A 24,898-nucleotide genomic window follows, 5' to 3' on the forward strand; every position below is an offset into this window, starting at 1 on the left:
AAAAAAAAAAAAGAAGAAGAAGAAGAAGAAGAAGAAAAAGAAAGAAAGAAAAAGAATGTTTGGGTACAGTGTAAAAGTTTTCTCATATCCAGATTGGAAACTCCCTAGTCGCCCTGAAACCCGACAGGTGCTGGGCGGTATTTGTTTCTCTGTCAATAAACAGTGCGTACTTGGCCTAGAAGTAAACTCCGCAGTAGCAACAGTGTCCCTGGGCCTGTGTCAGTGTTCGGGAGGGGCTGGAAGGCTGAGTCCGGAGGAAAGCCTGCCTCTCACCCCATCCTTTTTGAACCTCTGATGGGGACCACATAGTGTTCTCTTCATGGTATTTTGATGGCATATGGCATATAAACACAGGTGTGACCTTTCCACGGTGCACTGCATTACAATTAGAATAAGTGAGAGGAGATAAAAGCCAGCTGGAGTTTAAGGTTGAAGATGAAAACAGCTAATGCTAATTTTCAGTGGAAACAATGCCACAGAGCAAGGCATAGGTGCCCCTCCAGGGGACGTTTTCAGTCGCCTCTCCCATGGTTTTATGAATCAGCCCCAGGCAAAGGGTTTCCATGAAATAGCCCTCTCTCCAGGAGAGGTGCAGAAATACATGTAACTGGGCTCTGAGGACACTCTTCGCAGCCCTCTTGGGGCATGTCCCTGGTCCCTGTCTGGGCTGGAGGGAGTGTCAGGGCAACTGTGCTTAGAAGAGACCATCGTGAAGTGCTGCTCCTGGCCTCAGGTTCTGGTCCCAGTATCCTTGATTCAAGAATGAAGGACTTGGACCCTTCTTCTTCAGCTCCCAGGTTCTGGTTTTTAAATGGAAACAGCCTAGAAGCGTAACTCTAAATGGTACTTAGTTCCTTAGGGAAAAAAAAAAAGTACATATGTGTCCATATATATTTTTAACAATTAACTTAATTGTTAATAAACAACTTGATTATTTGTGCAGAGGCTCTCTTGTTTAGCTCCATAACTTGCTGTCTGCATGTGAATGAGTGTGACCCCGGGTTTATGCTCACAGAGTAGTTGCTGTGGCTTTCACTGCTGAGCCTCAGCTCAGGAGAGACGAGATGGAGGCGAGCTGGGGGAGGGGAACGGCGAGCAGGGCTGCCAGGTTCACATGCCCCGCCAGCCACCTTCTTGGCAAGCACTTCCCAGGATCTTTGATGGTTTGGGAAACTGGGGAGTAAGGGCTTTAGGTGTGGAGTCCCCCTGGCCATGATGAAGTCCAGTGGGATGCAGTTACTGAGCAGAGCTGAACAGCCCCCCAATCTGGACTTGGAAAGGGATTTCTGGCCTTCTGAAAGAAGCTTCTGTTTCTTTTTATGTGAACATCAAACGGAGAGGTGGGTGAATGCCAGCACATGGTATTCTCGTAGCGTCCAGGTAAGGGCGAGACTGGAGGGGGAGTTACCTTTTGGGTGTTGGTTGGGACTAACAGTAGTCTAAGGCTGTGGTTCTCAGTAGGAGTGATTCACCTCCCCGGGGATATTTGGCAAGGTCTGGGGACATTCTTGGTGTCACAATTAGACAAGGGTTCTACTGGTCCTTAGTGGGTAAAAACCAGGATGCTACTAAACATCCTACAGTGGACAGGACACCCTCCCTCTCCCTTAACAAAGAATTATATGATCCGGAAGTTCAATCGATCTAAGTTCTGAAGCCTAGTAATATTTTGTAAGTTGACAGCACTGGTCTGATAGGAATGGGAAGAGTCATTTGTAATTTTTTCCCCAAAGGATAATTGCCGCCACTCTGTTCCACTCTGCGGCTGGATAAGACTCTTGCTCTCTTTGCCTCCATGCCCCTCCGGGTCTGAGCCTCCCCAGCTTTGTTGTCTTAGCTTCTCAACAAGCTCAGAACTTTGGAGGCCTCCAGGACTGCGGTGGTTCCTGGCCCTGCTAGATAAATGCCTTCAGGCAAGAAACAGACCCAGGGTCCCAAGAAAGCCCACGGCCCTTCACCTTGGTCACAGCCTTGACCCACACCAGCCTGGGCAGAGGTCTTGGAAGGTGGGAGAATGTACCTCTGACTTTCAAAGAGGACAAGGATGGGGAGCCCAGAAAGGGGAGGATGGGATAAGCATTCTAGAAAAAGGAAGGGCGAGGGCTCAAGGTGACCCTGAGCTCAAGACGAGACCTGATGGGCCTGCAGTCAGCGGAGTGCCCAGTGTCCGGCCAAGCAGCCCTGATTCTCTCTTCCCCAGCTCCACCACCTGCTGGCTCCCTTGCCAGCCTCTTCCTCACCTGCTTGGGTCCTACTCTTCCCCCTCCATGCCAAGAGGGGGCAGCAGAGAGCAGCAAACGAGTCTGCAGTGCACAAACCATGGCCTCCCTGGTACCCCAGCAGCTTCACCCTCTGAGACCCTCCTTTCCACCAAGCTCACCACACCAGAGCTCTCCCCACCTAGTAGACAGCACGTCTAGCCAACCTGGCTCTCCATCCTGTGCTGCCTCCTTGGACCCAACCGATGCTTGGGACCTGCTGCATGGCTTCTCAACTCTTTAGGCTGACTCTCCACCCCTGGAGGCAGGGGCCTTCTGTTTCCCAGCCCAGTGCCTTTCCCAGAGTCTCTGTTTTTAATTCTGTTAATTGAAGGAGGACACTGCCACTGGCTTCCTGCACGCGGTGCCAACTTCCACCGACACTGGGCATTCATCGACTCAGATAATTCTCACTCCAGCCTTTACAGCCCACGCTGTGCCATCCTCTTGTTTTTATAGAAGAATAAACTGCAGGTCAGAGATGTTAGATATCTTGGCCAAGGAAAAGCTAGGAAGTGGTGGAGAGGCAGATTCCACTCAACCTTCCAGACTCCTGACCATCTCTGTGGCCATCCCAGTCCCAGATAGTTCTGAGAATCTTTTAAAATAGGTGATGTGTCCCTCTTCCTTGAACATGACTCTGTCTGTATGGAACTGTTTAAATAGTTTTCACTTTGATTCACTGATGCATTCATTCTGCAAACACACATTTTTACTAGGTGCCAGGCTTATGGGAACCCAGACAAACAGAAACGAATGAGACTCAGGAAGCACCCGGCAGCAGGAGAGAGACAGGGAGCAGTGAGCTGACGATGAGTGAGGATGGGACAGAATAAGAAGAGACGTGACGGGATCAGGGGCTCGGCAGACAAGGGCTTCACAGAGTTGGTCTTAAGAGGCTCACAGAAGGACCTGGTATTGAGAGGCTTACAAAAGGCAGGAGGAGGCACCCAGGACCTCGAGGGTTCCCTTGGAGACTGCCCGCAGTCATGAGAAGTTTAAGGCAGGCGATAGGTGCAGGAAGAGGGGAGGCTGAGGCGGGTCAGGACCACTTGACCTGTGGATAACAGGTGCCACTTCGGTGTCTGAATAGGAGACAGGGACACAATCACTCTGGCCTAAGGGGCTGCGGTGGAGGGTTCTAGATGGGGCAAGATGAGGGGAGACTGATTAGAGCCTCTTGCCACTGTCCAGGTGGGTGATGTGGTAGAGTGAGTGCAACTGGCTGTAGTGGGACTGAAAAGAGGTGACATCCCTCAGCGGTTGGGATGACAGTGATAGGGTGTGGATGGGAAGAGGAGAGGGAGGAGTTACGGTCACTCCAAGCTTCCCAGCTATGCAGTGGGCTGTCCAGAGGGCTAACTGGTCTGTGAGGGGCAGATTTTGGGAAAGAATTCCCTTGGGGGAGTGTTGCCTTTGAGGTACCCAAGGCCTGTGCACAGACGCTTGATTGCAACCTGGGATTTAAGACTCTTGAGAAATTTGGGAGCCCATCACCTAAAGGCTCCATAACACAGCTGAGGTCCAGGAAGGACCTGAGGTCCCTGCACTGTTCGGGCAGGGCCCATACCCCATTGTAGGGAATATTGCTGCCTTTATCTTTGTCCCTCAACCACCTTCTCTAGGTTGTCAGAAATGCCTCGAGGGGGGAGGTTGATGAATGCCATGAGTAGAGAGGATTTTAACCCCTTCTCTGCCCCTTAGGGTTCATGAATATCTCCAGCATCCACACCCAGGCATCCCCTTCCCAGGGCCAGGTCTAATTTTTAAATACTCCTGTCTGGTGGAGAGCTCCTTTCCCAGTGATGATTTCTGCTGCCCATCCCCTCTGGCCCTGCCCTTGGCCTTGTGGAGTAGGCAGCTCTGCTTGGAAGTCCTTCCAGATGAGGCCTGGGGTTTGGCTGGCCTTCCTCACCGAGGTCTTCAGGAAGTGGCTCCGCTGGCTCCGGAGCCCTTCTTCCAGGCTCACAGCTGATAGCCCACAGACACCTGGTCTAGTTTGCATCATTTTCTTGAAGAACTTTCCTTGACGAATGACGGTAAGAAATAAGGTCCTAAACTTAGAAGACCTTCCTCAGCTTGAGCCACTTAGTACTACTCTCTTTACACATGCAACCCCTACGACCACCTGAAAGAAGGTCCTTAGGGGTCCGTGTGTTTTCCCTCCTATGTGGAAGGAACAAGGAAAACAAAGGTGGAGCTGGGTCTTCCAAAACTCAGAGGGAGATTAGTAGAGGAAAGGCACAAGGGGTGGGATTTCAAGAGGAGGGGGACGCGCTGGGGAGTGATATTGGCCAACTTATGTTCTCATATCGTGTGCATGTACAAATACGTAACAAAAGATCCTACCGATATTTACAACGATAAGGCACCAGTAAAAAATTAAAATTGGGGGGGCTGGGTTTGTGGCTCAGCAGTAGAGCTCTCGCCTAGCATGTGTGAGGCCCTGAGTTCGATCCTCAGCACCACATAAAAATAAATAAATAAAATACAGGTATTGTGTCCAACGACACCTAAAAGACAAATTTAAAAATATTTTTTTTTTAAAAAAAAAAGGTCCTTAGGGCAGAGAAATGGAGATTTCTGTCTATTCAGTGGAAAAATGAGAGGAAGGGAATGGACTTACCATCACCAAATGCCAGCCCCCCGGGCCAGGCACTTCCCAGAAGCACTTCATCCTCATGACGACTCTATTGCTAGAGTCTTTATATTTTCCTTGTTTTATGAACCAAGAAGTTGAGGCTCAGCGAGGATAAAGAACCTCCCAGGAGTTAGACGTAACACGCCAGGGAAGGACAGGAGGACAGAAAACTCAGGGGACTCATTGACAGAGCGAGCCATTTGAAGAGGCTCCAGCTCAGATTGGCTGGTCCTGGGGTTGCACTCTCCCCTCTCCATCCCACAGCCTCCTGGCAGTGGACTTGGTCCTCTGCAGAGCGGGTAAGGTGGAGATGCAAAATCCAAGGTCAAGTAAAATAGTTTCTTGAATGAGAGAGATGGGGCAGGCCGGGGATATTCATGCAAGGACATTGGACGCCTTCTGAAATCTGAGCTGAAGTCATATGAGTTTACTAGCCCCTTTATCCTCTGCTGAAAGTACCATTACCAAATAGGAGGAAATGCTAAAATGGAAGAAATAGTGAAGCATTACCACTTGACCAGCACACCATTCCTGTTATACTGGATATTGCACCATTTCACTAACCCCAAAAATGACATCTTGTAGGAGGAGAGAAACCTCTGGCAGATGCATGTGATTTCTTATTTTTTGCCTCCTGGAACTACTTGAGAGTTCATTTTGTAGTAGTAGCACATTTAGGAGTAGCGCTCTGGGAGTACGTTGGTTAGTTTTGTGCACGAATGTTAGAAAAATCAAAGAATAGGTCTGGTCACTTACCATGTCTTTTTGTCCTCATTCGACTTAAGAATGATCCAGAAACTTTGGGTCAGGCATTTGAGACTAACTTTGGGGAAAGTTTTTATGATCAAGGAGGAGTGAAATCTTTGATTTTAGAATTTCTTATGAGAAATTTGTTTTTAAAATTTCAAGGACCTAGAACTGGACCTAGAATTGAGCCAGGTGGAGGCTCCCCGGCAGGAGCCATGACCACATCAAACCCTAGCCTTGGGGAGTCTCGTTCCGATTTGGCTTTCATACCACCCGCACTGGTTTGGTATCAAATACACTTTTCAAAAGAACTTGAAGCTTGTTTTCTCTTAGTTAGATAAACAAACTCCTGCATGTCTATGTATAACTATTTGCTAAAGAGTGTCCTATAAGTGGCCCAAAGCCCTGAAAGCAAGGGGTCGGGGGTGGAGGATGCCTTGCAGTTGGCTCTTTAGTAAAGGCCAACTGTTTTGATCAGTGTCCCAGGGTCCCCTACCCAAGCCCTTGCTTGAAGTTCCAAACTAGTATTTCTCTGATTGTCATCCAGAACTGTCCTGCCAACTGCTGTAGATTACATCCATCAGCAAGAATTAAGCTCCTTCTGGTGGAGCCCAGCCTTGAGAATCAGCCAGTGGGCCCACGGAGTGAGCTCTGCTTTCTAACCCGTTCCTCCAAGGACTCGATGCTCACTGAAAATCTTCGTATAACAGAAATCCAGTGTTTGGGGGGCATTTGGTTTCAACTCGCTGGTGTTTGAACATTTATATTTATAATAGTGCTAATCTCCAAGGGACTCAAGTCATATTAAGAGCTTTATCTCGGGCTGCCAAGGAAATTAGCATGTATCCACATGACTGGGATCCATGAGAAATTGGGTTGGGCCTAACAGAAATCTAATAAGCTCCAACTTTCATTTCAATTATCTTTTCCTTGAGATTTTGTTTTAAAAACTCAGAGTCAGGCCAGGCCCCGAGCATTCCCTAGGCACACCTCTCCCACCGTCCCCTCTAGCCTGTGCCCCTGGCCTGAATGACCTAGGCCCTTCTCGGAATCCTGATGGCCCTGTGTCTGGGCCACACCTTCTGCCTCAAGGGAATTTCTTCTTGTGGCTTTGCACAGGTTTGTCTCCCGACAGAGGGCGAGAAGCGGTTGTGTCTTCCGCCCAAGTCCATCCCAGAGTTTAAGCCATGCCTGTCATGTAACTGATGCCCCACAAATGCTGCTGGGATGGGCTTTAGTCCGAGGGGAGTGGATGGTGTTGGGAAGGAGAGGGGCCATTGGCAAAAACAGTATCAGGCTGCACAGTCAGTGCGGGGAAGGGAGCTTTGGGGGGAAATCTGAAAAAAAGATGAATTTGACTAATCTTTATGGCTAACTTATAGAAAAAGCCCAAGAAGGGGGAACATCCCTCTTGGCAACTAGAGAGATGAGAGAGAGGCAGGGAATACCCCGTCTGCATGACAGAAGAGGAAACCAGGATGGCTTGAGAACTCCTCTGTCGAAACGACAACGAGAGCTCCACGTAGTCAGAATGAAAAGAGGCTCGTCGTTGGCTTTTTCGGTGGCGAGACAGTGGAGTAATCTTAGAAATCTGTCACACTGAACATATGACAGGAGTTGCCTGGTGGGGGTTGGAGCTCCAACCTGGAAAACGCCTTCTCAAGCATCGTGTTTTAAGTGGCAGCCCAACATTCCTAGAAATTTGACTGCTAGAAGCTCTCCAAAAATGTGTTTACGAAGCTCCAGCTTTTTTTAGGAGCTCATATTTAAATCTAGTTCTTCATCCCTACAAGGAGTCAGCTGGAGTATCAGACTAAACAGCTCGCTGGAGAGCCGAGCAGGAGTCTAGAACTTGTGGCAGGCTGCAGGGCACAGAGAAGGCGAGCGGTGATGGTTTCACAGGGTCAGGGAGTTGAACTGATGGGGCAAGGACCCATGCTGAGAGACAGTGGAGGCAGAGCGAAAGGGATAGAGAAATTTTAAGGGTTGATATACATCTCAGTAAAAGGAAAATAATTGCAATGGCTAATGGACCGAGAATGATTTTTGTTTGTTGTTTTTCTTTGGGCCCTACCAGGCCCACAACAATTCCCCCCCACCTTTTTTTTTTTCTTTTAATTTTCTTTTTTAATCCACTATGATCTCTGGAAGGTGAGAGCAAGAATGCTTTTGGCGAGCCGCACTCTTGAGGTGGGTGTTACTGAATACGAGAACTCTGTGTGGCCATCTTTCCACCACATCCCCACCTCTTTCATTTTCTGACTGACCCAAGCAAAATGGCGGACAACTGAATCTGGACAAGGCAAACTTCTCTCCCTACCTCTAAAATCCTTAGGTATGTCAAGGAAGCCCTATCTTCAGAGAGCCCTATTGTTAAGCCTTGTGCTGGATTTCAAACAAAAACTAGAGGAAGGACTAGAAGTTGGTGTCTTTATTCGCATCCCCTCCTTCTCACCACTCACCTCTGCCAGGTCACCAGCATAACTGTGAGTCATTTTTATGCCTGAAAAGAAAATTGGAGACCCCCATCAAGAAACGGCTTTCAAAGGAAGGCTGCATCACTGCCTTATTGTTTGGGTTCTTGCTGCAAACATATGAATGATTCCAACTTATTTTCACATGGATGGAGGGTGGCAGATTCACATCTTGTGGAGCCAGAAGTAGGACAAAGTCCTTCTATGGCAGCCAGCATTTGCAATATAAATGTGCCTGCTTTCTGCTCATAACTTAAACTTTATCAAAGAGACACAGCTATTATAATTTAGCCAGTCACTGCTATACTCAAGCCTGTGACAGCTCATCTCCAGACCCAGTCAGTTGGGACTCCTAGCTGTGTCTAGGGAGATCTTGTGATAGAGTGGACAGGCAAGATACTTTATGTTGGAATTTCTGGTTTTGAGTCCTGGTTCCACTATTGATTGACAGTGTGTCCTTGGAAAAGTTTCATATGTTCTAGGTCATCTGTAAAATGGGGGTGACAACAATAACTTACCTTTGTGTTGTGAGAGATGCAGAAGCACTTTACCAGCTGCAGTGTGCCGCATTTGTCTCTGCTGTAACAGTGGAAAAGAGTGGGCTATTGTTTCATCATTAACACACATTCACTCTTTTTTATTCAACAACCACGTTTTGGTCCTACTGTGTTCCAGGCAACAGGCCAGAGGCCAGAAAGCTCTGTTACCACTTTGTGAAATGACAGTGTGTCTTTCTGAGATTTATTCCTTATCTGGCACCAAATGCCAATTTGGGGTCTTTAAAAAAACAAGATAAAAGTCCAAGAGCCAGGGCTGGAGTTATGGCTCAGCAGTAGAGCACTTGCCTAGCATGTGTGAGGCCCTGGGCTTGATCCTCACACCACATAAAAATGAATAAATAAAATAAAGCTATTGTGTCCAACTACGACTAAAAAATAAATATTAAAAAAAAGTCCAAGAGCCAGAAAGATTAAGGATACAGCTAATTTTTAAAATAACAAATCTTTGTTATATTCTCATCTCATTTATATGGTGCTGGTAATTTTTGAAATTAGATTTTCCTCTGGGCAGTCCGTACTAAAAATGATGCAGTTCCCTGTCCCTCATAATTGCATTTCTTTTTTTAAAATTTTATTATGACTTGCGTATCACTGACACTTTTTTCCTGGAATGTTATTCTTATAACCTCATCCAGCTAAAAGGAAAAAATACTGTCTTCATAAAAATGGAAAAAGAGAGAGAGGGGAAAGTGGATATTCTTCTCTTTGGGTTTCAAACAAGGGAAAGCCTTCTCTTCTCATTCTTCAGACATGCCCAGGTTGGTGTAATGGAACCAAATCAGTTTTGAGTTGTTGAAATTAAAAAGAAAAAAAAAAAGGCAGCCCCACTCTTCTGAAGTTCAAAAAACAAATTTCTTACACTCTGACAACGACTGGTGGGTGGATTTTTTTTTTTTTCCTGGTGGATTTTTTCCTCCGGGGTGGTGCAGACTGAGAGGGAACATTCTGAGAAAAGACTTAGGAAGTAGAGTCTCTGTTCAATACGATGCTGGAGGAAACACAGGAACTACCACCTGAGGGGCCAGAGAGGAGTCTCAGGCAACATCCAGCTCCACTACCTGAGAAACCAGGAAGGACGCCATGCAACCAGCGCCTCGGTTGGTGGGTCCACGCACCCTCAGTTGTCACCAGCAGTGACTATTGTTTATGACTGGCAAGTGAGACCCATCTCCGGAAGGCACCCTTTAGCTTTTCATGAAGTCATCCCAGCATCGATCGATAGTCTTCGTTGCATCTGAACTGGGGTCTTACATAGCTGTTGTGTGGGTTCTGGAGCAGAAGTCGTCAGGCCTTCAGAAACCCTGCCTCGGATTCTAATTTTTGGTGCCGTGAAGATTTTGGCAAATGCTTCATTGGAGGTCTGGAATATCAGGCTCATTCCTGAGTTCTCCGTTACAGTAGGTCATGTCCAGGTTCCTCTAGTAAAACCCCCTCCAGGGTTCAGTCCTCTTTGTGCAGCCGTCATGGGTACAACGGTGCCTGGGTGACTCTTCATGTGAACCAGGAGGGCTACAGGGTAACCTCTTCCCATCCCCCCCATGGCTTAGCCCTTTCAACCCCCCTGATTTTGATGCACAAATTGTCCGACGGAGGCCGGGAATCTAGTTCTGTCATCTTAGAACCATCTTGGCTTTCTCAAGGACATGGGCCATTTTTATCTGTTACAAATGGGGCTTTTGAAACCCAAAGAGGTGACTCCCTGATGGCAAGGAGAGGGCCTGCGAGAGCCATGATTGACACTGCGCCCCTGAGCTCGCCCTTCTGTGGACTGGGGTGTAGCAGAGGGCCTCAGATCAGCCACAGCTATGCATCTGGGATAACCAAGGAGCCGCTGAGTCCGGGGTGCCGCCCTGTCCGGGCTCCTGCCTTCAAAAAGTTGTGTGCCTTGCCAGATATTAAAATCTCGGCATTCTTGCTTTCCCTCCAGAAGTTTTTATAGACATAAGGGCAATGAAATCATAATTGTTTAATATTTTAAATCACTCTTAATAAAATCGCCATTTCAAGTGATACTCCAAGTCAGTAAAACAAACCTGTTGGAATCTGTAATCCATCCACCACGAACTTGGGCGTGGGGGTCAAATTCTCTTAAAACCCTCCAGGTGGGATGGAATAACCCTAATATTTTTTCACAGTTTTCCAGAGTTATTTCAATAGGTTAAGATTACTTCCAAAGGCATTTAAATGATGTTTCAGGTTCAAACGGAAATGAAAAGCACATAAAATTGTAAGACTGAAGAATTTCAAGAATTTGGCAGAGGTGAAAACATGAGAGTTGGACATGGTGGCTCCCCTCCTTTATCTGACACAAATCCCTCCGCAGGGCTCCCAAAGCTCCATCGCCAGCATTGGGCTCCACAAGGGTTAATGGAGGTCCGCAGGACCAGCCTCTGGCTGAGGCTGCCTGGATGGCAGCCTTCCATGGCCAGTCAGACCATAAGAGGATGCCTTGCATTGCGTCACGCCACTTCCTAGGGTCCCAGTACCGCTGGGCCATCGCGCCCACGACCAGCGTCCTTGCTCCAGGAGGAGGCGGGAGGTCCCAGGCAGCGACAGCCCAGGACCTTCCAGGACCTTCCTGGGGCAGGCAGAGCTCTCGCTTGTTCCCAGAGCCAGCGTTTACCTCTTTCCCTATCAAGGGGATGGAGAATTGCTGTATTCCAAGAAAGCCCAGAGCAGGCCAGTTCTAGACCAGGACAGACACATGGAGAAGAGGGGAGAGAACAGGACAGGGAACCGGAGCAGGGGAAGGGTGGGGCAGAGAGAGGTGGCCTGTCCTGTACTGTGGGGGCCGGGGAAGCCAGACGGGGAGGTCTCAGAGGATCTGGCCACTTCCAGCCCCTCTTCCAGCCACTTCCTACCCACGCCTGTGGGTCACCCACCCCATGGAGCCAGGTTGAAGGCCTCCCAGGTGAGGCAGAGCTGAGCTCCCAGTCACAGACTGAGAGCTGTGATGAGCTCTGTGATTTTGCTTCCATTTGTTCTTCTTTAATTGGGCGCATGATAGAAACAGCACCGTCAACTTTCTCAGCACGAAACTTCTGAGATGAAGACAGAAAGTACTTCTGACTTGTTGGGTCGGATTGTAACAACCACTGACTTGCCCCAGAGTCTTCCCACCTTCCAGAAGCAAACCTAACATTAAAGGATTAAGTGCTCAGTGAGCACACGTGGGTTCTTGTGACTTGCTCTGTGGACAGGGTCCCAGGAATCCCAGGGTCTCTGCCTTAGTGCCATGGTAAGAAATGCTGAATGTAGGTCGGCAGAGGACACCCCTGCTGGTCGTGAGGAGCACAAGAGGCAGCTGCAGGAAAGCACCGTGGCGCCGCAGGCTGGACCAGGAGCTCCCTGAGCAGAGTGGTGGGGACAGCATGGCTGGTCAGCCCAGGGACGCCTCCCTCAGCTCCTACCACCATGGGATGGATGGAAGCTGTCCTTGTCCTTGCACATTGTGGACAACTCAATGGAAACAGCTGAGCTGGTCCCCCGAGAGCATGAAAGTCCAGCTGTCAGCGTGAAAGCGTTGGGCCACCTATCTGAATATCCTAAACAGGCCTCAGAGTGGACTTGATCTTGTGACTTAGGGAAATTTTATTCTCTTTCACACTCTGGGAATTCCTTGGGAAGCAACCCTGTGAGCAGAAGGGCTTTTCCTGAATGATATGGAAAGAATTCCTCCTTGGGGGTTTGTGTCTGTACCTTAAAGCATTTTAAAATACTCCTGAGATGACGCACGCAGCCTCTGCCAAACCACAGGCGGAGGGGATTCCGGCGCGAGCCACACACGTTCCCGTGGGATCGAGTTCTACAGAGTGCCTGGGGCGGGTGCAGTGAGGAGGTTCTTATGACTTGTGGGCCCTCACGGTCACAGGGTCTTCTTTTGGACAATGCAGCCCTGTTCGCGCTGACTTGCCCCTGCCTGCGTCTACCAGCTGGCTTTGGCACCGGCACAGGGTGGCCCCAGACTCCACACTCATTCCATGCTTGGAAATGCCACCCCCCGTTTTTCTTCCTCTCGTTGAGGTCCTTGAGGCCCAGCCTGTCTTACCTTTTGTCCCCTCCCAGCCCACCTTTAAAACTCTTGATGCACGTGTTCAGCCGTCCCTTTCGCTCTCGGGGACTTCCTGTTTAACTTCTCCCATTGATTGCTTGTCCTTCTAAGGAAATGGCCATTGGCTGTACCTGATGTCCCTCCTGAAGCTTCTTCTTGAAACCTGAGGGGGTGAATGTCCCTGAGTCATCTCACCAGAATAGTGTTCATGGAGTGTGATCTCCTCTTGCCTTGAGGAGCTCATTGTCACCTAGAGCCATGGCCACTGGAGTCCCCCTGAACGTCTAGCACAGTGCTGTGCACAAAGCTTGTGTTTGGTAAACGTCAGCATCCCTGAATCTGACCCGAGCCGCCGGCTCCAAGTTTGAGCAGTGGCAGCGGCTGCAGGGTCACAGGCAGAAAGGGACACAGGTGTGGACAGCCGTCCCTTAGTCCAGCCCTGAGGGCCCAGCCCTGCCCTTTTGCCTCAGGAGTGGTCGGTGCGCAAAGGCCCAGTGGCGTGAGTGCATCCCGTTCCAAGTCCAGCCAGTGACTACACGGGCACCTTCTGCAGGCAGGACCCCGCACGCTGCCTCACGAGCTGCTAATGTGTCTGGGCCACGCGGAGCCACCCTGCTGTGGGCGTCCAGGTCCCCGGGGTCTGGCCGCACTCGTCTTAAGTGCCCGTTGCCCACCACGCTGACGGGCCTTGTGCGGTGGGCATGTGTCGTTGTCTGACCTTGCCCGTGGCCACAGCAGGCTCGCTTCACTGTGAGAGAGTGTCCTTGTGTCAGGTCAGCCAGCTGTCAACGGCCCCCTGGAGGTTTTGCTGATGGAAGATTTTTCAGCCCCTTCTCTCATTTCAAGCTCATCCATGATGGGTTTTAGGATCCATCTCCCCCTCCTCTCTCTCTCTCTCTCTGTCTCTCTCTTTCTCTCTCAATATATGGCCATCTAGTTCTGGCAGCAAGAAGCATATCGTGGGAGACCCTTCTCGTAAGCCTCTGTTCAGAGAGGCCACTCCACACAGCTGCTCATGCAGTCATGAGCCCAGGTCCAGAGCTACCCCGACCCCACTGGACACTCGCTCGTCCCAGTCCGGACAGCTGTGGCCGTTGACAAAGACGTTGCCTTTTCCTGGTGACAGAGAGGTCTGCTGTCCTTTCTGGGCCCAGGAAGACTGTCTGATGAGGAAGGAAGAGGACTGTCAAAGAGCCAGGCCGTGTGCCTTGAAATGCATCTGGTTTCATTCACGTTGAGTCTTTCCAGGTGAACTGAGCTAAATCATGAACTACAAAATGAAAGCAGACCTTCCTGAGCACGCCCACATGGCGCACTCCGAGGGTTCACCAGTGTCCGCCGGCCCTCCCCCTGAGCGCGGAGGACGGTGTCCTGACTCTCCTCTCGTGGACGGCTGGATCCCAGGTGTGCGTGAGGAGCTTCTCCCTGGGCTGCGGGGTCATCTCCGTCACTTTGGTCATCACGGTACGAATGGCTCACTAGGGCTGCAGAAGTGGAGATCTGTGTTAAGGCCGATGTCTTGGGGTGGCCCAGGGTGGGATATCAGCAGGCTGTGAGCTTGCAAGTACAGTCTGTTGGACAAGACGTAGCTGGAAGCCACCAGTGTCCAGCTAGCGGCAGGTGCCACCTACTCGCAGGCCTTCTGCTTTGCTCTTTGCATTCCGACATGTCTCTCCTCTAGGACTGCAGCCGCTTTCAGCAAGTTCCTATGAGGAAATGCAGGTTCTCTGTACTCCCCACCACCGCCAACCTCAGTCAACACTTGCTGATTTAAACAAGTAAGAATCAGGCGCTCGCCCGACTCAGGCCCACCAGGTTTAACCGCTGAGGAGCCCCTCCCCTGCGCCCCCAGCAGCGCAGTTCCGATGACAGCGATTAGGCCAGGCTGCAGAACTCAACCAGCATCTGCTTTCAGTTCCCATTTCTGGCATATTTTCATGAATTAACTCTTGCAGCGGCAGGCGTAGGGGTGGTAGGCTTGGCCACACCGCACAGAGCAGGCCCCGGAGCAGGCACAGGGGACACCAAGTGCCAGGCACAAATCGTGACCTACAGGAGGAGCACATTCACCTGCCTTGAGCCACATTCCATCACGCGGGTGCACAGTACAGTGTTCGTGCTCACGTGCAGGAATGGACAGGACTGAGCACCGGAGAGCAGGTAATGAGGGTAACCACACCCAAGAAGGACGGCAGCTGGAGCTGTCCCAGAGGCTGGTCCGCGAGAGGCATCCCCAGCTCACACCAGGCCTTGGCGAGCCCTGTTTGAGGACAAGCAAAACGTCCCTCCTGCTTTCCCCTCGGAGGCACAACAGCTTCTCTAGTTCTGATGAAAATGGGCATGAGCCAAGCCTGAGGGTCTCGTGCCTGTAATCCCAGCTACTTGGGAGGCCGAGGCAGAAGGATCACTTGAGGCCAGGAGTTCAAGACCAGTCTGGGCAACATCATGAGACCCTATTACTTAAAAACTGCTGTGACAGACAGGTGCTCTGTAGAAACACGGGGTGTGGGGGTGGCCAAGGAAGGGCCTAGGGGACTAATAACCTGGCTCTGCTCATAAAGCAAAGAGACTGCCAGCGCAGACACACGTCAAAGGCACAGCAGCTTGGCTACCTGCTAGAGAGAGGAGGAGCCCGGAGCCCCAGCAGAGGAGCCAGAGCACAAGGCGGTGCGAGGCCAGGTGTGGGTTAAAGGACGCACAAAACTGGCAGCGTGGCCCCCCCGAAGGTGGGGCAGTTCTCAGATGAAGGAGATCTACAGCCAGGAGAAGAGGAAGCAGCTCACCTCCCACGGGGGAGGCCCAGGCAGGCACTTGGCTGCCCGACTCCTTGTCCAGATCACTTTCACCCACCATGCCACCACCTACGTTCTCTTTGATGGGTTTTTGTTTTTTGTTTGTAGGTGACAGTGGTGCAAAGCTTCTAACCCAAGGACTCCCCTCCCCCATGCACGTGGGAGCAGGGCTTACAGAATAAGCTAGCACTTCTGTCCAATTCCACATGGTATAAATGTAGCTTCATGGAGTGCAAGAAATATATTTAAGGTTTATAAATGGAGATTTAAACAGATCAGTTCATTGGTTTTGAGCATATTCACCAGACTCTGAACCCACCAGTATTTTTTCATCACCGCTCCTTGCCCTCCCAGCCAGGGCCCTGCAGGACGCATGTGCCTGCACACACACACACACACACACACACACACACACACACCACCTTCTGAGTGGGGCTTCTTTCATTCAGTATAATGTTTCCAAAAGTCACTGGTAGTTGTAGCGACTATCAGTGCTTTATCCCTTTTAATGGCTGAATAATATTCCACCGCCTGGATAGACCACATTTTTTTAGTCCTTTCATCCAGTTAATGGATATTTGGGTCGTTGCCACTTAGGGGCTATTATGAGTAATACTGATGTGAATATCCATGTACAAGTTTTTGTGTGAACATATATTTCAATTACTTGGGTGTATATATCTAGGAATTGACTTGCTGGGTCATGTGGTAACTCTGTTTTCAACTTTTTGAGGAATCACCAGGTGTTTTTTTTTATAGTAACTGTACCACTTCATTGATGTGAGGATTTAAGTTTCTCTATTCCTTACCCACATTTGTTATTGTCCTTTTTTAAAAAAAAAAAAAAAAAAAAAACATTACGATCATGTCATTAGGTCTGAAGTGATATCTCACGTGGCTTTGATGGTCATTTCCCCGATGACTAATGATCTTGAGCGTCTTTTCCAGGTGAAATGTCTGTTCAAAGCCTCACCCGTCTTTCGGTTGGGCTGGTCATCTTTTTAATCATTAGTTGTGATCATGAAGGTGTTCGGCTCCCCACAGTTCCACACTCAACACGGTGTCAGAGAGTGAAATACCCGAAGCCCAAAGCGAGGAAGATCTCAGTGCCAGAAAGTGCAGGGCCCTCCTCGGCTCCAGCCAGAATAGAAGGCCGTGGAATGAGGAAGGTCAGGAAGGAAAAGGAAGAAACTTTGTTCTGCAGCCAAAACACTGGAGGGCAGGTTCCCGGGGCCTCGGTGAGCCCGAGATGCCAGGGAAAGTGCCCTCCCCAGCCTCCGCAGCCTGCTCTCCCCTGAGGATCAGCACAGCTCCTCGGGCCCTGCAGGACACACACACACACACACACACACACACACACACAGTGCTTCCCCGGACTGAGTGTGAATATTACCATTAAGTATGGCAGGGCAGGGCCATGCAAGAGTGTCTGGTGACTGGGTGAACAAGCAAGCTGAAACGGGATTTGGGTCTGGTATTGATAGGTGTCCGCCTCTTGTCAGGGCTCATTCGTCCAACCTGATGAGCCAAAGAGCATAATTCTCAACACATTTCAGCACACTGTGCTAGACGTGCACTTCTTCCCCATTTCCGTGGATGTCTTTTGCAGTCCTGGACTGATCACCTCCTTGGGGGAGGGACCTGAGCCTGCAGGTGGCTGGGTAACCCTCCCTTTGGTATTTGCATAACTTCTGTAGCATCAGGGGATCTGCTTCTCTCTGGGTAGCACCTCCTGGCTGCGTAGCACCAGGCTAAGGGATCCTCTGAGACTGCCCTGGGGATTGGCCCAGCTCTGGGCTCGGGTCTCCTCTAGCAGGTGGACATGGCCAGTTATCCTTGGATCTGGCCCTGTCCCTGCAGATCCTCCGGAGCATCAAAGACAGCTTTGCAAATGATTTTCAAACTGTGTCCTGCTCAAGAAAGGAAGCGGCCATGTGGGCTTCTCACTTCTCAACCTCTCTGGTCCCCGGCCTTATTTGCATACTCAGCTAAATTTGCATAACACAACACACCAAAACTTCACTGGACCAGCCGGGCTAGGCAGACAAGTTTTGTTTTTGTTTTGTTGGGGTTTTTCATCTCCTGCCATTTGTCCAGCAGGTTTCTAGCTACATCCAAACGACGCTTAAGATTGGGTTTCATTGTACGTTGGCCTGTGATTCAACTCCCCCCTCCCCTGGGCCCAGAGTTCCTCTGAACCAACCCCTTTCGCTGGAGAAGGCTTTGGGGAGCCACCCTTGGAAGCCTAGGGGAGGGGGAGAGGTGCTTCTCACGCCTGGAGCCTGGAGCCTGGGGCGTCTCTTGGCAACCTCAGGGCCAGACAGCTGCGTGGCCTTCAGTTATATGCTCAAGGGTTATTTTTTCCCTTTCCTTTTTCCTTAAACCTGGAACCAATATTTTGGGAGTGAAGGGGGGTGCAGTGCCGGAGGAAGAGTCACAGGGGAGAGGAGCAGGCATGCAACTGCCAACCTGCCCGGCAGGCAGAGGGAACCCTCGAGGCTCATTCAGCACAATGTGGCTGCAGAGGAAATCCTGCCCGGGCCATGATAAGGGGGAAATGGAGTCACTTCCTCACCAGCTGCTTTATTCAGGTAGAAAAAAGTCCTCACTTCCCCGCTTGTGCTAGCTTCCCCTTTCGCTCAGAGCCAAGTCTGATGTCAAGAGCATCGCCACTTCCCTGGCCTTGTGGAGAGGGCTCTCCTCTGCTGTGGGGTGTGTCCCTCCCTCCCTGCCACTGCACCCTCTTCCCCATCCTGTCCCCTTCCCTTACCCTGCAGTGTTCTAACTCCACCTCCAGCTAGGAAGGGGGCATCTGCATCTCTTCCCCACGTCGTCCTCGGACCCCTGGAGCCTGCCTCCCTGGCAGGGATGGGCTGGGAGTGCTGCAGCATTGATGCCCAGGCAGGAGCAGCCTTCAGCCGGTGTACGCCGTCCCCTCTGTGGGGTGCTCGCTGGCGCCCGTCCTACCCCAGCCGGACTTCCCCACGGGAAGTGACTGCAGCAGTCACTTGCTGGGTGAGAGGGTTCCTGCATGGCTGCTTTCCCTGTTCTCTCCCCTGTCCCCACTCCCCTGCTGCGGTGCCCTTGCATCATCTCCCAGATAAACTGCTTACATTCAATCTCTGTTTTAGGGTCTGGGTCCCAGCCTCCACCAGTGGGATTTACTGATGAGTGAAGTAGGGGTGAGGGAGGGCACAGTGAAAGCAGGAGAGACCGGCGTGGTAGGGAGGGTGATGCTAGCTGAGTGTGAAAACCAAGAATTTAGAACTGCACCCTTGGTGGGTGATTGTCTCTAGCGATACCAGGAAGCCCAGCTGAGGCTTGTCATGGGATGGAGTCATATTTGGGAGAATACTATACATTGCCATTATGATAATCTGGTATATATTAAAGTGATTTCATAAAGAGCAAGAGTATTCAGTAGAATGGATGTGCCAATCATATTTTCAGGTATTTAAAGTTGCTTCCAGGGTAGTATTATTATTATGCAAAACCTGGGTACTTTATTATTTTTTTCAAGGTAAATCACTAGAATTGGGATTACTAATAAAAAAGGTAATATTTCTTAAGCCTCCTGGTAAACATCACCAAATGTCGAGGGTCCCTCCATTTACCCTTCATGGATCCCACTGACGATGTAGGAGCATCCTGGCTGCCCACCCGCAGCCCAGCCCCATCCTTTTCGGCTTTCAGGATTACATCTATTCCATTTTCACCAAGCTGATTTTTTTTTTTAAATCTCATTTCACTTGCAATCAAATTTAGATGACACCTTTTGAAGGGTTCCAAGTGGAAAAGGAAAATGTGAGGGTGGTCTCCCTCAAGGGAGGTGGTGTGCATGTGTAGCGTGTGCCTGAGAGAGAGAGAGAGAGAGAGAGAGAGAGAGAGGAGAAGGAGAGAAAGACCCACCATGCTCCACGACGGTCCAGAGGCAGGGGACGAGGAACCTGGTGAGCCGAGGAGTCTTGGCAACGGCCCGTTCCTGTCTATACCTCCTTGGCTTCCCGCCAACCTCACAGCAAAGATCTGAGGCTGCAGATTCACCCGCCTTGGCCACCTTGAGTGACATCCAGACTGTGACCATCTGTGGCCTCTGAATTTCAAGTCTGGGAAGAAGCATTGCCCCCGAGCTGGAGCCCGGCTGCCTCTCGTCTGAGGTGGGGGCCCAGCCAGGGGCCCAAAGGAGCCCTCGAGTGGGAGCCCGGGCACATCCCCGAGGTGCTGTGACCCTCACCAGCCCTGACACTAGTGAGGGATGCCGTGCCCCTGAATATCGGGACAGGGATTTCACATGATGATGGCCCAGGTTTTTTCCCCCCCTCATGGTTGCTTTTAATACATAAAATGAGCTTGTGTTTATTTAAAACAGCTTTCAAACTTAAACAAATAACGGCAGGCTGTTCAAACAGACTTCGGAAATCGCCCTCATCAGGATGTTTGAAAAAGCCAGAAGATTCCCTCTGAAAGCGGCCTCCGAGATGTTCGGTCCTGAAACCACAGGGTCTCCTTTGTGTCTTTGGCGTCACGAGGAGGGCAAAGTTAAGAGCCAGGCTCCACCTCCAGGGACTAAATGGTTCACCACCCCCCTATCCTGCAACGGAACAGAGAATCCACAACTTATACAGGGACTTCGCTGTCACTCCCCATCCTCAACCAGAACGGGGAGCGTGTGCGTCTCAACTCATCGTCTCTTTAGAAGTCACCCACCATCCTCAGAACCACAGCCTTGGAGGGAGGGGCAGGTGGAGGAGGTGCAGAGCTGGTCCCCGAGGGCAGGCTCCAGAAGGAGTGGCTAATGCTTCACTAGTTCCATCCTGGACCACGCTGACAGACGGCTGGGAGCGACCGACATTAATCCTCACAACCACCAATTTTATGGTCATTGGGGAAGTAAACAAGGCTCGGGTTGGGTAATTTGCTCAAGGCCGTGAATTCATAGAAGTCAGAGCCTGCCTTTTGCCTGGACCAAGTTCAGTGCTTTTCCCAGACCCCTGGGCTGCGACACACCTGAGTCCCCTTCTTGGGGCCAAGAGATACTGATTTAGCTCTCCTCTCCCAAAATGACAGTTTTCTTTGTAGCGTGGGAGAGGTGACTTGTATGGTCCATTAGAAGCACGATGGTTGGTGTGAGGCCCCCGGGGAGTTACCCAGCTCCGGGAGGCCAGGGCACATGGGATGGCATCTCTTCAGACTCCCAGTCCTGCGGACCCAGCACACTTCGGGGAAATGCCACCTGGAGTCCCTGCCTGCTTTCCCATAATGGCTCCATGTCCAAGAAAGTCAGATGGACAGAGGCTTAGTCCGAGTCTCGTTTTGTCTAAGAAAACTCTTTGGGTGACTAAAAGGATTCAGGACTCGACCTTGATGTTCTCAGAGTCAAGCTAGATTGCAGACAGCCATGCCGGTGCCCTGAACAGATCAGGCGACATTTGGCTGGGCTGCAGGGTTCTCGCCCTGCCTTTCCCTCCCTCCAAGAGGAGAAATGAGGAGGAAGACAGATGTTCACAGCTGTGTCTGCCAACCTGGATGCTCTTGTGAGAAGCAGAGTCTGCCCGGAGAAGGCTGGTCCTTGCAGATGATCACAGTGACGCCCCAGCTGCACACCAAGAGCACTAAATGTGCCTCTCTCTCATGCTCCTGGCCTGGTTTTTCTAGGACTCAAATTTAGACATTTTTAACAGTTGATATATAAAAGGAGAAGGAATCCTTTGCTCCCTCTCCTGGTAAAAGCCTAGGACCTCCAGAGTTCCCCAACAGCCAGCTGCTGCCCAGGTGCTTGTCTGAGCTAATCGACTCCAGCCCCGCCCCCCCAGTTGTTGCCCAGCACGTGGACACACAGGAGGACCCTCTTCACCTGTGCTCCACGACCACAGTGCTTCCTTGAAACTGGGGTTTCTCAACCTCCACCTATTGGCTTTGGGGGCTGGATAGTTCTTCGTGGTGGGTTATCCTGTGCATCCTGGAGATTGGACAGCATCCCTGGCCTCTACCCACCAAATGCAAGTCGGTCCCCCACCCACGTGACAACCAATCACTTTCCAGACATTGCCAAACGTCCCGTGGGGAGCAGTATCACCTCAGTGGGACCCACCATCCTGACCCTTGCATGTCAAAGATGCCATTGGTCACAGAGCAGCCCATGAGAGAGGGAGGAGGGCCCAGCCCGAACCCTTCAGAATGGTGAATCAGCTGAGTTCGCTTCTAGGAATTTACTTCAAAAACACAACTGAACAAATAGACAGCAATTTATGTACAAAGATATATCAAAATATTGTTTACAATAGCTAAAGTTAAAAACAACCTGAATAAAATTTGTTAAAAGTATGGCATATAAGTTGGGCTTGGTGGCACATGCTTATAATCACTGCAGCTCTGGTGGCTGATGCAGGAGGATCACAAGTTCAAAGCCAGCCTTGGCAAAAGCAAGATGCTAAGCAACTCCGTGAGACCCTGTCTCTAAATAAAATACACAATAGGGCTGGGGATGTGGCTCAGTGGTCAAGTGTCCCTGAGTTCAATCCCCAGTACCCCCAAATAAAACGTACGACATATATATATATATATATATATATATATATATATATATATATCTCAGAATATTGTACTCGCATGAGAAAAACCATAAATCTATAGCTAATGATGCAAGAAGTTCCCTCTAAAAATGTCTTAAATCTTCACTTCAGGACCTCTCCCGGATTCCCAGAGGTTCTTACATATTGAAGGAATAATTACAGATTAATATGCATCTGGGTGAAGTGTTAGGCCAAACTCAAACCAAAGACTAAATTCAGAAAGCATTAATCATTAATTAAACAAATGTTTGCTGAGCTTTTACAATATTTCCAGGGTCACAGAGGAGACAAAGATGATCCTTGGTCCTCCCACTACAATACTGGTCCCCACAAACAAAATCTCTCTCAACAGTGTTACAACCTCCTCCCCACAGTGATGCCCAAAGTCAAGACACTTACTATTTCCTGTAACAAAATTTTAGGCTTTGATTCAAGGTGGCTGGGAGCAATGTGGAACCATATCTCATTTTCCTGTCTTCAGACCTGATTAAGTCACACAAAGCAAAAAAAGAATTTATTTACTGATTTGCGTCTGTAAGTGTTCATTCAGGGAATTGCCCAAATAGTCATTGGGTCCTAATAGCATTCAGTGATTTGTATTCTCCAGCCAGGGAGCTTTGCTACAGCATTCTGTAGACTCCAGATGCAGCCACAGGAGTGGAAGACAAGTCCCTGTCTTCCCCCGGAACCCATGTGTCCAGTGACACACCACTGACCCGTACTTTGTGGACCTCATGACTTGAGTTAAAGACAGGCTTGTGGTTGTCCTGTCTGGCCACCCATGAGAAAAACCCTCCAACAGCTTCCGTTCCCAGGAAGAACCTCCCTGCATCCCAAGGCTCGGCACCCACCGGTCAAGCAGCCCGTGTCCAGCAACTCAGCAGCCTCTGGAGCAGGCACACTCACAGAGCTGCTGTCCGCCAAACATGGGCAGCGGAATGAAGGGCACTGCTTTCCACCTACGTCCAAATCCTGGTGCTGCTATTTATTACGCTTGCCCTTGACCTCTGGGAGTGGCAGATGTTTATATGGTCGTGATAAACAATATGATGATATATAACCTTTTCCATAAATTCTTATCTACTTGTTCAGTTATTATTTTTAATTTGTTTCTAGAGGTGAACTCAGTTGACCATCCACATTGCATGCTGCGGCCATGAAAGGCTTGTCCTGGGTCATTCTGTCCTGTGACTCATGACACCTTTTACAAAAGCAGGCACTTTTTTTTTTTCATCTTCAGAACAGCAAAACATGAAATTAAGATCTGTATGAAGAATAAAAAATGGTCATGTAGACGAGGCTTCCTGTACAGTGCCCGGCATACAGCAAGCGTGGTGTGGTGGTCATCGCTGTTGCTACATTGTGTTCTTATGAGTGGCCATGCTAGCTGAAGTTGCAAAACCTCCAGTATTTTCTGACCATCTTTGTTGATTTACTATGCTCCTTACCACGCACTCTCCAGTACCTGATAGGCTGTGTGATATTTATTTCGTGTGGGTCTGCCCTGTTCCACTAAATAGAAGCTTCGTGAGGTAGAACTTTGAGCCTGTTGTATGCACTGCCGTATCTGTCACGTAAACAGGTCCCAGTAAAATACTTTCTGAATGAGTGGAAGAGTAGTTTCCCACCTCTGCCTCCAGAGCATTTCTCCTCTCCCCGCTCGCCCTTCTCAGGAAGCCCAGGCTGCTCTGGCAGGACGCCTCCCCTCTGTCAGGTGGCCTTCTCTGAACTCCTCCTCCTAACGCTCTTCCTTTTCCTTCCTGCCTCTCCCCCATGCAGGATGCCTTTGTGGAGCTGTATGGCCCCAGCGTGCGGCCCCTGTACGACTTCTCCTGGCTGTCCCTGAAGACTCTGCTCAGCCTGGCCCTGGTGGGAGCCTGCATCACCCTGGGTGCCTACCTGGGCCACAAGTGAAGTCTGCGGGCCTGCCCCAAACAAATATGCAAAAGGTTCACTAAAGCAGTAGACATGATGTGCATCATCAGTGATGCACCATGAAGTCACGGCATCTTTAATGGAAAGCAAATACAAGACACACACACACACACACACACACACACACACACACACACACACAGCTTTCAGGCAAAACGTCGAATCAGCTATTTACTGCCAAAGGGAAATATCATTTATTTTTTACATTATTAGGAAAAAAGATTTATTTATTTAAGACAGTCCCATCGAAACTCCCATCTTTGGAAACCCGACCACTAATTGCCAAGGACCACTTCCTGCGGTTCCACCTGCTGGTGTGCCCCCAAACCAGAGTGATTTTCCACGTTGAGCGGACTAGGCCGTCAGGTGAAGAGCAGACGGATGGACACGGAAACTGGCCGCGGCGAAGCCGGGTTCTGGCTGCTGGAGGTTGGGCCGAAGGCATTCCCTCGACTTGCATCTATGGGTCCTGGGGGCTGTGACGTTACAGAGGCAGGGTGCCTCGAGGGAAGTCCGTTCGTCCCTGGCCTGAAGAACAGACACTTTGCCTGTGACTCCCATGGTACAGCGCCAGTCAGAGGACAGAAACCGGGAACTTGAGAGAGACGGGGTGCCCGCGGACACTTCCCCGCCGAAGGACAGTGGTGAGAAAAATGCCCTTAAACCATAGGAAAGTATTTTTTTAAGCTACCAATTGTGCCGAGAAGCATTTTAGCAGTTTATACAAGATCATCCTGTACCTTAAGCCCCGAGTGTGCATATTCCTATATTTTGGATACACGCCCCCTCTGCATACTGGCTCTGTCTGAGCAGGAACCAGAATCCTCTGCATCCAAGGAGGTGGATGTTCCGGTGACTTCTTGGGCAT

General features: G+C 50.1%; 1 protein-coding gene across 1 annotated transcript in view; it reads left to right on the forward strand.

Moving 5' to 3' along the window:
- The window catches only part of Bcl2 (BCL2 apoptosis regulator), a 162,223-nt gene extending 137,554 nt beyond the window's left edge, over positions 1-24,669 (forward strand). Inside the window, exon 3 of the mRNA XM_026404632.2 lies at positions 23,875-24,669. Coding sequence (XP_026260417.1) covers positions 23,875-24,009 — 135 coding nt within the window. The 3' untranslated portion in view covers positions 24,010-24,669. The remainder of the gene's footprint in view (positions 1-23,874) is intronic.
- Positions 24,670-24,898: the final 229 nt, after the last annotated feature.

Source organism: Urocitellus parryii, chromosome 13, assembly GCF_045843805.1.
Source record: "Urocitellus parryii isolate mUroPar1 chromosome 13, mUroPar1.hap1, whole genome shotgun sequence".
NCBI lineage: Eukaryota > Metazoa > Chordata > Mammalia > Rodentia > Sciuridae > Urocitellus > Urocitellus parryii.